At 47.4% G+C, this 14938-nt stretch overlaps 1 protein-coding gene across 1 annotated transcript in view; it reads right to left on the minus strand.

The window, feature by feature from the left end:
* Positions 1 to 5012, minus strand: part of ENG (endoglin) — a 53582-nt gene extending 48570 nt beyond the window's left edge. Inside the window, exon 1 of the mRNA XM_033137546.1 lies at positions 4578 to 5012. Coding sequence (XP_032993437.1) covers positions 4578 to 4641 — 64 coding nt within the window. The 5' untranslated portion in view covers positions 4642 to 5012. The remainder of the gene's footprint in view (positions 1 to 4577) is intronic.
* Positions 5013 to 14938: the final 9926 nt, after the last annotated feature.

Below are 14938 nucleotides of genomic sequence, written 5' to 3' on the forward strand. Positions count from 1 at the left end.
TGGCCATGATAAAGCTATTTTTAGTCATCTCACCCCATGCTTTTTCCTGTAAGACCAATTTCAGTACAGTTGCCAACAGGTTTTCCACACCTATCAGCCAATCCCCCATTCCCACCACCCTTCTGAGTAATACCCCTCCCCACTCTCTAACTATATATAAGGGTCTGGTGACTTCTGTTTCAGTGTATCTACGAAAGCTCATACCAAGAACAAACTTAGTTGGTCTCTAAGGTGCTACTGGGAGGATTTTTTTAAATCTTGTTTCGACTACAGCAGACCAACACGGCTACCTACCTGTAACTTGCTCAGTATTGTTGACTGTAACTGGAAGCAATCTCCAATGGCTCTGGCAATCTTTTAAATGAGAGATGCAGGGGACTGAGCCTGCGGCGGTCTGCATACCCAGAACATGGTCTTCCATAACGGCACTTCGCTATACATTTGAGCCCAATGCCCCTCTTCCCTAAATTTTCTTGAGTAGCCAACCTTTGCTCTTTTCCAACAAGGTCTCTGATGCTTTTATGTACCGTGTGATAAGCCAAAATTCAGCAAGTTGAGGTTTCTGCAGCATGCAGCAACAAGGGCAGCTGACATGCAACCATAGGCACCAGGTTGCCCCCAAGAGTAAAGGGGCCCGGCGTGCACATGTGATGTCACACACGTGTCCCAACATTGCGTAGGCTGGCGCACCCTTCCGCTAGGCTGTGCCAGTCCCTGAAGCATCAGGAGATGCTGTGCAGGCTGGTGCAATCTCACTCTGGTGCAGCCTTCTGCTAGCTGCAAGAAGGCCCAACAGGGCCTGGCAGGCCATGGAATATTGAGGGGGGCCAGCCGTCTCCTTGAAAATTGGGGGGGGGGCTCGGCCCCCTCCTTCCCAGATGGTGCCCCTGTATGCAACATTTCTGCTTGTTGCACAGCAGCCCCAGCAGGGGGGTGGGGAATGAACTGAACTGAACTGAACTGAACTGAACTGAAGACCTTATGGTACACTAGATGCATAATTCAGATACCGGTAATCTATGGACTCTGACTTTCATCCTCTCTCACCATTATGCTGCAGTTAATGGGATACTGACACCTGAAGGGCCACATGTTCCCCATTCTTCTGGCAGAAGCTATTGATTAATTCCTATGTCCATGTGGATACAATAACAGTATGCAGCTCATAAGTATAGTTCTAATAGATCAAGCCAGTGGTCCATCTAATTCAACATCCTGTTCTCACAGTGGCCAGCAAGGTGCCCCACCATAAGCAGGACCTGAGAGCAACAGCAACTCTCCCCAGTCCCACAGCAAATAGTAATCATCATAGCTAGTAGCCATTGGCAGCTGTACGCTCCAGGAAATGGTCTAATTCTCATTTAGAAGTTTTAGGGTTCTTTCAGAGCGTGGCTATTTTTGTGCAGGAGTCAATCAAATTTCAGCAAATTCAGTTTGTGAAATTATAGTTGATTTGGGGGCCTTGCACAACCAGCTTGCTGCTCCCAAAAAGGTTAGACCAAAGTGATGGGGAAAAGCACTTGAAAATATGGGGGTAAGGATGCATGGATCTGTCAGGTTTGATTCTCTCAGTGTTTCATCTTTAAATTCAGTTCACCACATTTCTCCAGCAATTTGAGATTTGTATTTCTTCTTCTTCTTCTTCTTCTTCTTCTTCTTCTTCTTCTTCTTCTTCTTCTTCTTCCAAAAAAGGCCTCGTGAAAATTGGTCAGTATTTTAGTGCAGATTTCTCCTAATAAACATGTTTGTGTGCAGTTTTGACTGATGTACATTTTTTGCAATTTCCCCTAATATAATACATTTTTGTATGCTTTTAAAAAAATCTTTTATGCACACTTCCCCCTAACTTATACATTTTTGTAAACATTAGTTGTTGGAGCACTGCATTGTAAAATTAAGCTAATTGAGAATTTCGGTTCTCATCTTCTTTCGGAAACTGCAATTTAGGTGGATTCATTTTTAAATGTGAACTGAATCAAATTTATTCCCATTCCTTAGTGTGGGGGTAACACACTGCTACCTAATCTCCCCACAAACAAATCCGGATGGATGTTCAATAAACAGGATGCATGGGAGCAGCAATTTCTTGGTTGTCAGAATCCACAACAGATTAACCAAGGTTTGTCTCCCTTAGCTGTATTGAAATTTCTTGAGTTGGTATGTTATGTATTCGCTTACTGACCTTTCTTTTTGCCACATGATGCAGATAGCTCAGTCAGTAGAACATGGGACATTTAATCACAGGGTCATGGGTTCAAGCCCCAAATGGGGCAAAAGGATTCCTGCCTTGCCGGGGCTGGACTAGATGACCAACGAAGAAGAGTCCACTCAGTGAACTTCATGGCTGAGTGGGGTTTTGAACTCTGGTCTCCCAGGCCCTAGTTCAACACTCCTGCCACTGTATCATACAGGAAATTGTGGGGTTTGAACCCAGGACCTCATGCATGAAAAGCAGGGACTTATGCACTGAGCTGTGAGCCACAGTTTCCCATTTTGGTCTTATCAGTCCAAGCATCCAGCAATGTAATTCTTTGCAAGGACTGAAAGAAGGGTCCACTCTCCGTGTGACTGACTTCCAAGCCATCACCTTTTAGGAGAGGGTTGCAAGTAACTGAGAAGGGTGGGAAACATCCCAAAACATCTTTTTTATGGGGTCCGAGAATTTATAGAGGTAGCTGTCCCCTTCTCCAAAGCCCTATTTCGTAACTACCAATATCCTACCTGGCTCAGTTCAGAATTGACTGTTTCCCTCTGATGGACCACTTCTGGCAGCATCACATGGCCCAGAGACGCACACTTAGCATGCACTAGAGACTGGATTTTTAGTGTTGTAGCTCCAGCCCTCTAGATTACGTTACACAACCAAAATTTGGCAAGCACCACGTGTCTTAATATTTAGGCCACTACTGAAAACTTTTTTATTTTAAAAGGCAAAGTATGATCCAGTTTTTAAATGGAATATAAATCATACAAATTGCAGAGACAGTTTTGTTGCTTTTAGTTGACTGGGCCTGTAACCTTTCTGTTTTTTCTTATTGTATCCTGTTTTGGTGACCTTTGGCTGTGAAGCAGATTATGAATTTGTAAACAATAAACAAAATAAACCATGGGTCATGTACTGTCATGGGGACTTTTGAATGGGGCCAATTTCTATTGGCTCTCTGCATATCCACTAGGAATGAGAGGGATAAATTCAAATCCGTTTGCATTTTTATGAGAAACTACGACCTAATATGCACTTCTCCAACCAACATGCAAACTGAAACACTGCTATCTTTAGAAATTCACACTTCTCTGAATTCTGTGATGCAGTTCTCCAACCAAACAGCATGTGCCAAAAAGAATATATTAAGGAAAGTGTGTATAAAAAGTGTGGGAAAAACATACAAAACATGCCTTTTAAAGAGGGAAACTGCTAGCATAATAGTACCGTATGTCAAAACGGTATACAAAAGCGAGTTTATTAGGAGAAATTCACATTAGAATTCTGGTGACCTTTTTAATTAAAACACAAAAACAAAACCAGAAACTACCACAGAAATATGGAGAACTAGATTTAAGATGGGAAGAATGCAAAAGTAACAGCCACCAAAAAATGGACAGACTTGTCCGTTTCTGACCGGGTGCTGCCTCTTGCCCTTTGAGAGAAAAGGCTGGAAGTTCTGGGCACTTGCCCCCTTCTCCTAAGCTCCTTCTGGGGGGGGGGGGATTCCCAGCAAGGTTAGCGACAAGCGCTTTGCAACATCTCACCTCAGTGAGAAAGTTTTCAATTACCAAGAATCTCATCCAGGATTAACTTCTTCATTGGCGACAAGGCTGCCACTACACCAGTGTTTTTCAACCTTTTTTGGGCAAAGGCACACTTGTTTCATGAAAAAAATCACGAGGCACACCACCATTAGAAAATGTTAAAAAAATTAACTCTGTGCCTATATTGACTATATATAAAGTAATTTTCCCACGGCACACCAGGCAACATCTCGCGGCACACTAGTGTGCTGCGGAACAGTGGTTGAAAAACACTGCACTACACAAAGGTGACAGCTGGGCCAGTGGTCGGTCTGCTGGGCTCATCATGGATGGGAAACGTAAAGGTCCCTCCTTAGTTTTCCCTCCTTCTTTCTTTATCTTTAAGCCTGACTTGGAGCAAGCAGCCCTTCACACAGAGGGCTTCCCTCTGTGGAATAGGTCATATGACCATTCTATCCCCCACCCCACCCCTTCTTTACAATTATCCGGCTAATAACTAAGGGAAAGGGATGTAGTTCAGTGGCACAGCATCTGCCTTGCTGCACACAGAAGTGGAGCTGGTCATGTCCCCAGCCTGAAATGTAGTTTACAAAACACTGAGCTAGGTCAACCTATGTTTCAACTCGTTATGAAGAACCTTCCTATGTTCCCTTTGGAGTCGTCGTCCCCCCGATCTCTCCCTAAATAATTATTTTGCCAGTTTTCACCCAAACCAGCAAAGTCCGAGCAGCAACCCATGAACCAGTTGGTTTAGGAAGTTGCGGCAGTAGACCTTCCCACCTGTCTCTCCCCCCCCCCCCTCAGCACCGCCAAAGAGAGCCACTTACTCTCTCCTGCTGTCACAACGCTCCGGGCCAGGAGGAGGACCGCCAGGCACCATCCCGTCTCCATAGCGCCTTGACTCCTTGCTTCTTCTCCTCGACCCTCTCGCTCCTCTTACTTAGCCCGTGTCTAGGGGCAGGGGTGCTCCTGGAGGGCAGCTCTCCGCAGGGCTGTGGTGCTTGGTGGCGGGACACGGGAGAAGCAGGCGGCTCAGCTCTGCCCTTCTCCACTCCAGCCTTGGTCCTTTCCAGGGGGGTCGGGAGAGGCAGCAGGGTTGGAACGGGTTGGAATCGAGATGCCTTTGTCACAGAGAATCGCTGCGCCTCCTCGGAGCTCCCACTGCTTGAATGTTTGGTCCTGGCTCGGCTCAGCCTTGATGACCAAGAGAGGCAGGAAACCGACTCCCTTTGGAGGGAGGCTTGCCAAGAACTCGTCTCTGCCAAAACAGCAAATAGGAAATGCTGCTGGCTCCCCCCCGCCCGCTCGCCCGCCCGCCTCCCTCCCTTTCTCTCTTTGAAGTTCTTCAAACGATGCAGGGGGTAGGGGCGAAACACAGCAGCGGATCACTCACTGACAGAGGGAGACCCTCGGATGTGGTCTCTCTCTCTCTCTCTCTCTCTCTCTCTCTCTCTCTCTCTCTCTCTCTCTCTCTCCTCCCCCCCCCCCCCAGGTTCCCACAGAGAAACAGCCCAGAGTCTTCACCTTTTGGACTGCCTGGGGATCAAGACTTGACCTGGTTGTTTGGTGTGTGGGGGCCACATTTACACCAGATGTTTACATCTCTTGGTCATTGCTTCCCCCAAGTAGTGGTGGGAGCTGCAGTTTGTTAAGAGTGCTGAGAATTGTGAAGAGACCCTCTTTCCCCCTCACAGAGCTACAAATCCCAGAGTTCTCTGGGAAAAGAAGTTGAGTGTTTAAACCACTCCCAGAAGCCCCTGGGGGAAGCTGTGACTGTTAAAGTGGTGTCACAGCACTTCAGATGTGTGGTGTGAATATGGCCTAAGCCTTGTTTGCAAGGTATCTGGAGCAAGGAATTAAATTAGGGTGAGAAGTCAGAAACAAGAAGACAGAAGCAGGTACATTCTCTTAACAGTGGGGGTCTGACCCATTTGTACAAACAGGGCACTGCCCTACCAACCTCATTTTACCCTCAGCCAACCCCCACCTGCCTGACTTCCTACTTAAAACCAGCCCATGGGGGTGGCATTGCCTGTTGGCTCCCTCCTCCTAAGACTCAGGTTTGCCCCTTGTACAATTCAGCAGGGAATAGGGTTAAGCAGACCTCTCAAGTGTCCCAAATTATTTGGGACATCTCAGATTGGCAGAAGATGCCCCTGCTTCTTCTCACAATCCCAAATGTCCCGATTTTGCTCCCACCCACCCCCACCGCCGCTGGTTGCACCAGAGTGAGGGAGCAAGATAGGGGCATTTTTCCGTTCTGCTGTGGCGCAAGTTCACAAACAGGACCAAAAAATGGAAGGGGAACTTACCTTGACCTCCTCTTCCAGAAGTTCATCTGCGGTGCTGGAGGAGGATGATGAAGAGGCAGATTCAGTCTGTGCAGCATCAGTAGACGCAGTGCGGGCTGGGCCGGACTTCTGGCAAGCCGTACTGGGCCATACTGCTTCTCCCAATAGGATGCAGGCCCAACACAACCTGCTGGAAGGTCCCCCCAACCTGTGCCGCTTCTCCCAAGGTGGTGGTGGAGGAGGAGGACTACTGGAGAAATGTAGGTGGGGTGGGGGAGAGTTGGTGACACGGAGGGGGCAGTGGATGGTCTCAGCAGGGTGGTGCTGGGGTGCCCCAAATTACCCTCCCAAAATTTTGGGGGGGGTATGGATTAGGGAGAAAGTCATTTAAAGCTGAACCTATCAAATCCACACATTCTGAAACAAAACTGAACTGCAAGGCAGCTATCATTCAAAATCTGCACTTCCTCAAATTTTGCAATCCAGTTCTCCAGTCAGGCGACGTGTACAAGATTGCGTATACTAGGGGGAAGTGCACGTAAAAGCGCACAGGTTCTTGAAGAAAAGCGCTTTGCAAAAAATGTGCATATTAGACAAAATTGCATGCAGAAATTCAGACTAAAATGCTGACAACTTTTCCTGAGGATCTTCTTTTTTTTTAAAGAAACATACAGAAAATTGCTAGAGAAATGTGGAGAACTGAATTTGAGATGGATAAATATGAGAAAAGGAGGGAACTGATATAATTGGCAAGTCCATTCATCACTAAGAGGGAGGAGGATAGGGACAAAATTGGAATTAGTTGGCTCCTCCTGTCATTGGCTCTGGCTGTGCCTATCACTGGAGCTGGCTCCACTGGCCTCCCCGACTTCCCCATGGACTCCTCCGTTTCTTCCTCTCTCTCTTAGGAAAGGGGACTGAGAGGTGGACACCAAGCAAGGTGGACATAAAGTGGTAGCGAGGGTGGTGTTTTTTTCACTGGAGATAAGCTAGAAAGTCGGACTTGACCACTGGCAGGAGGGCTGATGGGAATAGGGGTCAAATAACACATGGAGGGACAATGCAAAGCAGAACAGCCCCCCCCCATTCTTATAGGAACGAGTGAATTTCAGGACGTGCAGTTTTGCAACTTCCATTTTCTGTGCAACTATTAAAGTTACTAACCAACAGGGTGTACAACAACCAGAGCCTCCTTTGTATTGAGGCTTCTCTGTGTGTTGTTTTGTTTGAATTCCTGAACCCCTCTAGTTTATTATTTGTGTCTAAGTCCTTGATGCCTCTTGAGTCCTTTCCTGTCTCTGGGGCTCCACAAATATTTCAGGAGTATCTGACACAGGCCTGTAAACCTGTGTATTATTCACAATGGCCTTTCGCCTTTGATCCCAGGCCAGCCATTGATCTCAAGGGCCCCGGGCTTCTGCTGATGGACAGGGGTGCTGGTAGGTACTTGGAAGACTCAGGGCAGAACCCAGGAAACTTATTTACCTCTGGGCAAATTAAGCTGGGTGCGATGGTTGGGGTCTCACCACCACTGAGCTTTCTAGCACACAGACCCAGCCACCTTGGTCACAGTTTATGCATGCAAGGTAGGGGTTTCTTCTCCTGATACAGAATGTTATCCTCATCAAAATGCCATCCCATTCTGTTCCACCCTCACCTGGGATGGGGGAGAAATTTGATTCGGTTCGCAATTAAAGGCGAGCCTACCTAATTCACACTTTCTGAAACAGGTGGGTAGCCGTGTTGGTCTGCCATAGTCAAAACAAAATAAAAATTTCTTTCCAGTAGCACCTTAGAGACCAACTGTGTTTGTTCTTAGTATGAGCTTTCATGTGCATGCACACTTCTTCAGATACCGAAAGCACATACCAAGAACAAACTTAGTTGGTCTCTAAGGTGCTACTGGAAAGAAATTTTTATTTTGTTTTGAGTTTCTGAAACAATACATTAACCAGAACACAGCCCCCCCCCCCCGAAATTTGCACTTGTCTGAATTTCGCAGTGCAGTTCTCCAGCCAAGTAACATGTAAAAAATTGCATGGCCATGTAGGTCCCACTTCACAAGTGTTCGCTGTGCAAAAAATAACTCATCCAAACATGAGAAATTAGTATTCAAGCTGTATCTCACCCTATTCAGGCTTCAAGGTGACCCTGACATAGAGCTTGTGGTGGAAAGAGATGTCCATTAAATTTCCAAACTCTCATTATTTTTCATTTGTAATTCAATATTCATTTTTGTGTACATTCCCCTTTCCTGAGTCTCTAAAATACCTAGCAATGCCCCTGCCCATCAATGGAAACTAGGGGCCCGTGGGGTCAAAACCTGGCCCAGGATTATAGAATCATAGAATTGTAGAGTTTGACGGGACCACGAGTGTCATCTAGTCCAACCCCCTGCAAAGCAGGACTCTTTTCTGCACAGATATTTTCAAGCAAATCCCTTCCCCTCCCCCTCCCGCCACTACAGTCTCTGGCCACAGTGATGCATGCTTTAGTTACATCTGGGCTACACTACTGCAATGTGCTCCATGTGGGGCTGCCTTTGAAAACTGTTTGGAAACTGCAGCTGGTCCATAACGCTGCAGCCAGACTGCTGACTGGGGCCACTGACAAGGAGGATGTGATTCACCTGCTAAAACAACTTCACTGGCTACCAGTCCATTTCCAGGCACAATTCAAAGTGCTGGGCATGGATCCAGACTATCTGAAAGATCATATCTCCCTATATTAACCTGCCCAGGTGTTAGGCTCTTTAGATGAGCACCTTCTCTCAGGCCCATCCCATCAGCATAAGAGGTACGGTTAGTGGTTGGTGGCCAATGGCCAGGGATTATGGGAGTTGGAGTCCAGCAACATCGGGAGTGTCACAGGTTCCTAACACCCTCTCTTATGGCATAAGATCATCAGGTGCATGGTTCCAAACCAAACCACATTTATTGGAAACAGAAAACAGCATTCAAAGGTCTCTTGCTTCTGACACAGCCATTGTGGCTAGAAAAGCAGGGGAGGGAAAATATTTTGGAGGCGAGTAAAAACAGCCACTTAAAATGCACTTGCCAGAACCATCTCTTCACTTCTTTCCCCATCTCCCATTGAGCTTCCTAACATCGTGCTGAGAATTTCCTGGATACCCTGTTTTTGTTTTTCTTGGAGAGGTGAAAAACAGCCTCTCTAGGTGCTTGGAAGTTCCTGGACTCCCTTGATGGCAATCGTGTTTTCAGGCACTGGTTCCTCCTAGGCTCAGCCAGCTGGCAAGAGAGGGGGAAGGAAGAGGTCACTGAAGAGGGCAACCTGGCTGGGGGTGTTGTTGAGAGGAGCAAACCATCCCGTTTAAGCCAGTGGTTCCCAACCTTTTTTTGGCCATTCCCCACCTAAGCATCTCTAAAATCCTGGTCCCACACCCCTCCCCAGAGTGCTACTCCCCCCGAATGCACCCGGTGTATTTTCTGTTTAGATTACCTTTTCTGTTTAGATACTCTCCATTGTCATCAGCTGACCGCCGTGCACATTTAAAAATGTGTATGTGTCACAATATATGATGCTTTTGAATTATGGTGCTGGAGGAGACTCTTGAGAGTGCCATGGACTGCAAAAAAATCAAACTTATCCATCCTTAAAGAAATCAGTCCTAAGTGCTCACTGGAAGGGCAGATCCTGAATTTGAGGCTCCAGTTCTTTGGCCACCTCATGAGAAAAGAATGCTCCCCAGAAAAGACCCTGATGATGGGAAAGATGGAGGGCACAAGGAGAAGGGGACGACAGAGGACGAGATGGTTGGACAGTGTTCTTGAAGCGACTGGCATGAGATTGGCCAAACTGCGGGAGGCAGTGGAGGATAGGCGTGCCTGGCGTGCTCTGGTCCATGGGGTCACGAAGAGTCGGACACAGCTGAATGACTGAACAACAACATGTCACAATATATATTTATATACTGTATATGAAGCCCCTAGAACCATAAGAAATGCAAATTCACTGTTCATAACTCATTCTTGAATTGCCCCCCCTTAAAAATCAAATTGCCCCTTGTGGGAGCCACGGGTTTAAGCCCTGGTGTCAGTCGTGAAATTACATTACCCCACTTCCTCCTGAACCTCAGGGCATGGCCTGTTCAACCCACAGCGCCACTGGGGTATTTTGTAGGGGTTTTTATTTGCTGCTGTTGATATTAACTTTTTGTATATTTGTTTTAAGATATAATGATTTATGTGGAAATCGATCGATTTGGTTGTTAATGTTCTTTTTATTATTTATTACTACTTTTGTTACAGTGCAGTTTTTTCGTATTTTTTAATTAAAAGTTTATTGGCATAAACACATACGGAATACAATAAAAATGATGGGTATGGTAAATAAAAATAATTGTGAAAGTAGAAAAATAAAATACAGATACAGAGGAGGGATCAAAAACCAAGAAATTACTGAAGATACAGCGCCGCATTCAGTTGCCACATATGAGAAGAAAAAGGTGGGTAAATTCGGTTCTCTTTTTTTCATATTGTAAGCATAGTTTTAACCATGGAAAGATAGCATGCAAATAAAATGGTGCTGGTGATGAAATAAATTAAATGCACCAAGAATTTACAGCCTTCCCTTCCAAAGCAAATGCCAATTGCGTGGAGTTGGACTGGATGGCCCTCAGGATCCCTTCCGGCTCTACAATTCTATGATTCTGGGTTTGCACTCAGAAGAGGCTGGGCTAGAGTCACTACTCCAGCTCCCTGGCAGGTGGGTCGCTCTTGCTTCCCAAGAAGGAGAAGGACAAGGAAGTCAGCATGGTGCAAACACACTGGTGGAGCCAGTCCAGTGTACATACTGGTGCATTTGTTCCAGGTGCCCTCCTCACCACCATACCACATGCTCTCTCCCTTCCAGGAAGCAGCAGAGATCCACCTGCTGGGAAGCTGACATCACATGTCTACTATGTGGTGCGGCCTTTTTTTCGCTCCCACCCGTTTTATCATTTTTACCATGAAAAAGTAAATATAACCCAAAGCACTCTATTGCGAACTGGTTTTTAAAAGCCTTATTCATAGGCACATCAGCAAAACTGACCCGCCAACTCCAGGTTCTCAGTGGTGGTTTTTTTTTGTAGCTTATTTTAACAACACAGTCACAAGAATGGCAAATTCCATCTAAATATGATGTCACCCAGCACTGCTTTTGATCATGTGAGTTTTTGATCCGTTTGTTTATGTCTTGTCTTGGAATGCTGCAGTAGCGCCTTTTTTTGGAACAAGTCTCCCTGTAATCTCCTTACCTTTTATGTGACCATGCTAAATTGTTTTCCTTCTTTTCTTTGAAATGTCGGGGTGCTTCATTAGTCTTGTCTATTATACACTTAATAAAAATCAGCCACTGTGGAGGAAGTACATTAATGCTTTCATGTGAGGCACAGCGGAATCCCTGCTTATGTTCCCGGCCACTGTGCACATCAGTGGAATGTGCGCTGGTCTGTCCTGTCCCGTTCCGCCCCACCTCCCTTCAGAACCAAAAATGGTGTGTGTGTCAGCAGCCACATGTGTGCTGATCGTGTGCAAATGGGGAATTGTCTGTATATCCTGTGGATGTGAGCTTAACCTGTTCACATAAAAGATTTTCCAAAATTGTTTTGATGCCATGTGGAAGCCTGCATACAAGACTTAGCATATGTACATGTATTTGTCTTAGAAGACAACACTTTGGGTTTGGTAATTGTTTTCAGTAAGACTTGCAATAAATAAATAAAAAAACATAAAATAAAAGAAGTGGGCAATGTGGGGGCTCAATGCAGGTGTGATGGCCTGGGAGTCAGACTCTGATGCTGAACCTGAGGGATCCCAGCCTGCACAGGATTCCCCGCCTCCAGAACCAGCAGAGCCGGGTCCAGGGCTTGAGCCTGAAGGATCCCCATCTGTGCTGGATCCCCAGGTGCAGGCATCAGCAGAGTCTGCTCTGGCTCCTGATGGGAGGGAGGACCCATTGCCTGCAGGTGCCCCACTCCCAGCCTCTTCAGAGGAAGCTGAGGCAGCCCCTGGGTCCAGTAACCCACCAGCCTCTCCTGAGCTGCAGAGGCTCAGGACAGAGAGGCGAAGAGAGCTAAGTACTTTCAGGAGGAGTGCTCGCCTCCAGGCCCGGAGGAGAGGCGAGTCTCCTGAGGATCGGGGCCGCCCTAAGCACAGGGCCAGATAAAAGCCAGCCAGCCCCAGCCCAAGTTGCGTGAGCAACATAGTTGCAAACATATGCTTGACCTGCAACCTCGTGCCTGGACCTGCCTTGGACCTTGCCCTGCTCCCCGCTGGACTGACCTCCTTTGGACCCCTAGACCCAGGACTGGACTTGGACCTCGCTTCACGGACAAACCCCTGGGGCCAGCACAGCACCACTGCAGGGGAGTTCATTTTGTAATCTGGGGGCCATAACTGAAAAGGCTCTGCCTCTTGTACCCGCCAACTGAACTCCCACAGGGCAGCTCACATTGCGGTGCTTGTGGCTTCAGAAGTTCAGGAGCAAAGTAGTACATTTGGGGGCTTCTTTTCTTCCTGATTTTGCAGGCACACTGGGCCACTAAAACATACCTGGCTGGATTGTGGGGCAGGGTGGGGGGTCCAACGTATTTGCTGTGCTTGTTGTGGGGGCCTCCTGTTGTTCACCTGCACCAGGTGGCAAAGAGAAGGGGAAAGACTGGCAACTGTAGGTGCAATGGCGTTCTTGAGATCTTACCTGGGTGCCCACTAACCCTCCAAGCCCCTCACTCGTTTGCTCCTTGGTCACGAGGGTGTTTTATAAAGTGAAAAGAGAAAGAAGGCGGCCACTCTTTCTCACTTCCTCTTTCAGCTCCATGTGCTTCTCAAGTCTGTTTAATTCATTTGGGTTTGACTTTCAGCCAGATCCTTTGGGGGAAGCGAAGTGTGCATATTTCTCTCTCTCTCCATCAGGGTGGAGTGGGGGTCCTGATCTAGGGGAGAGGCTATAGAAGTCACCAGAGGGCTTGCTACTATCACTCCCCAAAATCAAAACGTGCCCACTGGCCTAATAAAGGGTGACGGTGATCCCTGTGCGAGGAAACCCCACCACCACCACCTTCTTCCAAGCCTAGCCCCTTTGGCTCGTCTCTAATGGCTGCCCCCAAGGAGATGTGTTTCCTGCGCCTGTTGAAATGTGGGGTGAGGAATGTGTCTGTGTGTGTGGAGGGAGAGGGTTGTCACATCCTTCCCCCTCCCAACATTCCAGGCACGCGCCATCTCCCACTGAGACTTCACCGGCTGGAGGGGGGAGGCTCTCTTTCCTTGCTACAGACGCACAGCCTGTTCCTGTTTATCACCTCAGGCTCCTCGACCTCATTTGATGACTTGGACATCTGAGCATGTTTTTACAGTCCGTTTCCTTCCCCGTCCGGCGTCTCTCTAACTCCAACTACAATGCAGTGTACAATCTTCATTATACAACCACTGGACTGGCCCCCATGGTAACTCCAGTTTCTCCTCAAAGCCCTACAGCTCCAAACCACACATCGCCATCCTTTCCTTCAGAAGGCCTGCGTTTGATGCGGAGGTCTGTTCTCCTCGCACTCGGGATCTGCTTTGAGCAACCTTCCTGGGAGGTTTCAGAAAAGTATCCCCTGCCGGATCAAATTGGCTAATGGCCACAATGAGGCCGGCCCGGCCTGGCCCAGCAAATTTGCTGCCTGAGGCAAAGGGCAAGATGGCAGCCCACTCCATATTCCACTTACAGAATCTTGCAAGACTCATAGCCGAATCTCATTTTAACTCTGGCGATGGGACCCCATCCTGCACCATACCTGAGGCACCAGGGTAGCTTAAGGGAGGCAGAGCACGCTAGCTTAGGGTGATTCAGGGGGAACGGCTAGGGGACTGCTGCCACCACACCCATCTGCCGCCTAAGGCAACTGATTCACTCAGTGCGTGTTTTCGAAGATTCATTGACTGTTTCAGGGCATAACCCTATACCTGAAATGAGAAGGTGAGGACGCATAAGAAGAGCCCTGCTGGATCAGGCAAAGGGCGCATCTAGCCCAGCATCCTGTTCTCACAGTGGCCGAACTGATGCTGCAATGGGAAGCCTGCAAGTAGGACCTGAGCGCAACCGTACTCTCACCCCGTGATTCCCAGCAAGTGGGATTCAGAGACACATTGGAGATAGAAGACAGTCGCCATGGCTAGTAACCACTGATAGCCTTATCATCCATGAATTTGTCTAATACTCCTTTAAAACCACCCAAGTTAGTGACCATCACCATAAATGCCATACTTTTATGCCCTGTGTGAAGAAGTGCTTCATTTCGTGTCCTGAATCTCCCAAGATTACAGCTTCACTGGAGGTCCTTGAAGCCCAGTATTAGGAGTGAAGGAGAAAAATGTTTTTTCTGCCCACTTTTTTCAACACCATGCTTCACTTTAGATGCTTCTATGATGTCTCCTCAGATACCCATTAAGCGATGCCCACAAGCAGGGCACGTGCCAAACAGGGCACTCTCCACCTGCGATTCCCAACCATGGGTGTTCAGAGGCAGACTGCCTCTGACGGTGGGAGGAGAAAAGAGCTTTTGGGGCCAGTAGTTCCGAGAGAGGAAGTGCCAGAAAGGTTGGTAATGACATAATGCACACACACACGTTACATAGTTGCCATTCTTTTTACTCTTTAATAATGATATGATAAATACATTCGGACATTAGGCCTGCGGACAGAGGGCCTTTAAGACTCTGGGTGGGATGCAAGGGGGCTTCCCCCCTCTCCCCACTTATATAAATATTAGAAATCATTGTACAAAAGAACTGGATACCGTTATAACGCATCTGGGTGCATGCGAAATGCTATCTGTGAGTTTGGAGTGCTCCAGTAATCAGAGAGAAAGAAAATGAGGCACAGTGTTCACATTACAAAATCCTGCCTGAGTTCAG

Source organism: Lacerta agilis, chromosome Z (assembly GCF_009819535.1).
Source record: "Lacerta agilis isolate rLacAgi1 chromosome Z, rLacAgi1.pri, whole genome shotgun sequence".
NCBI classification, from domain to species: domain Eukaryota; kingdom Metazoa; phylum Chordata; class Lepidosauria; order Squamata; family Lacertidae; genus Lacerta; species Lacerta agilis.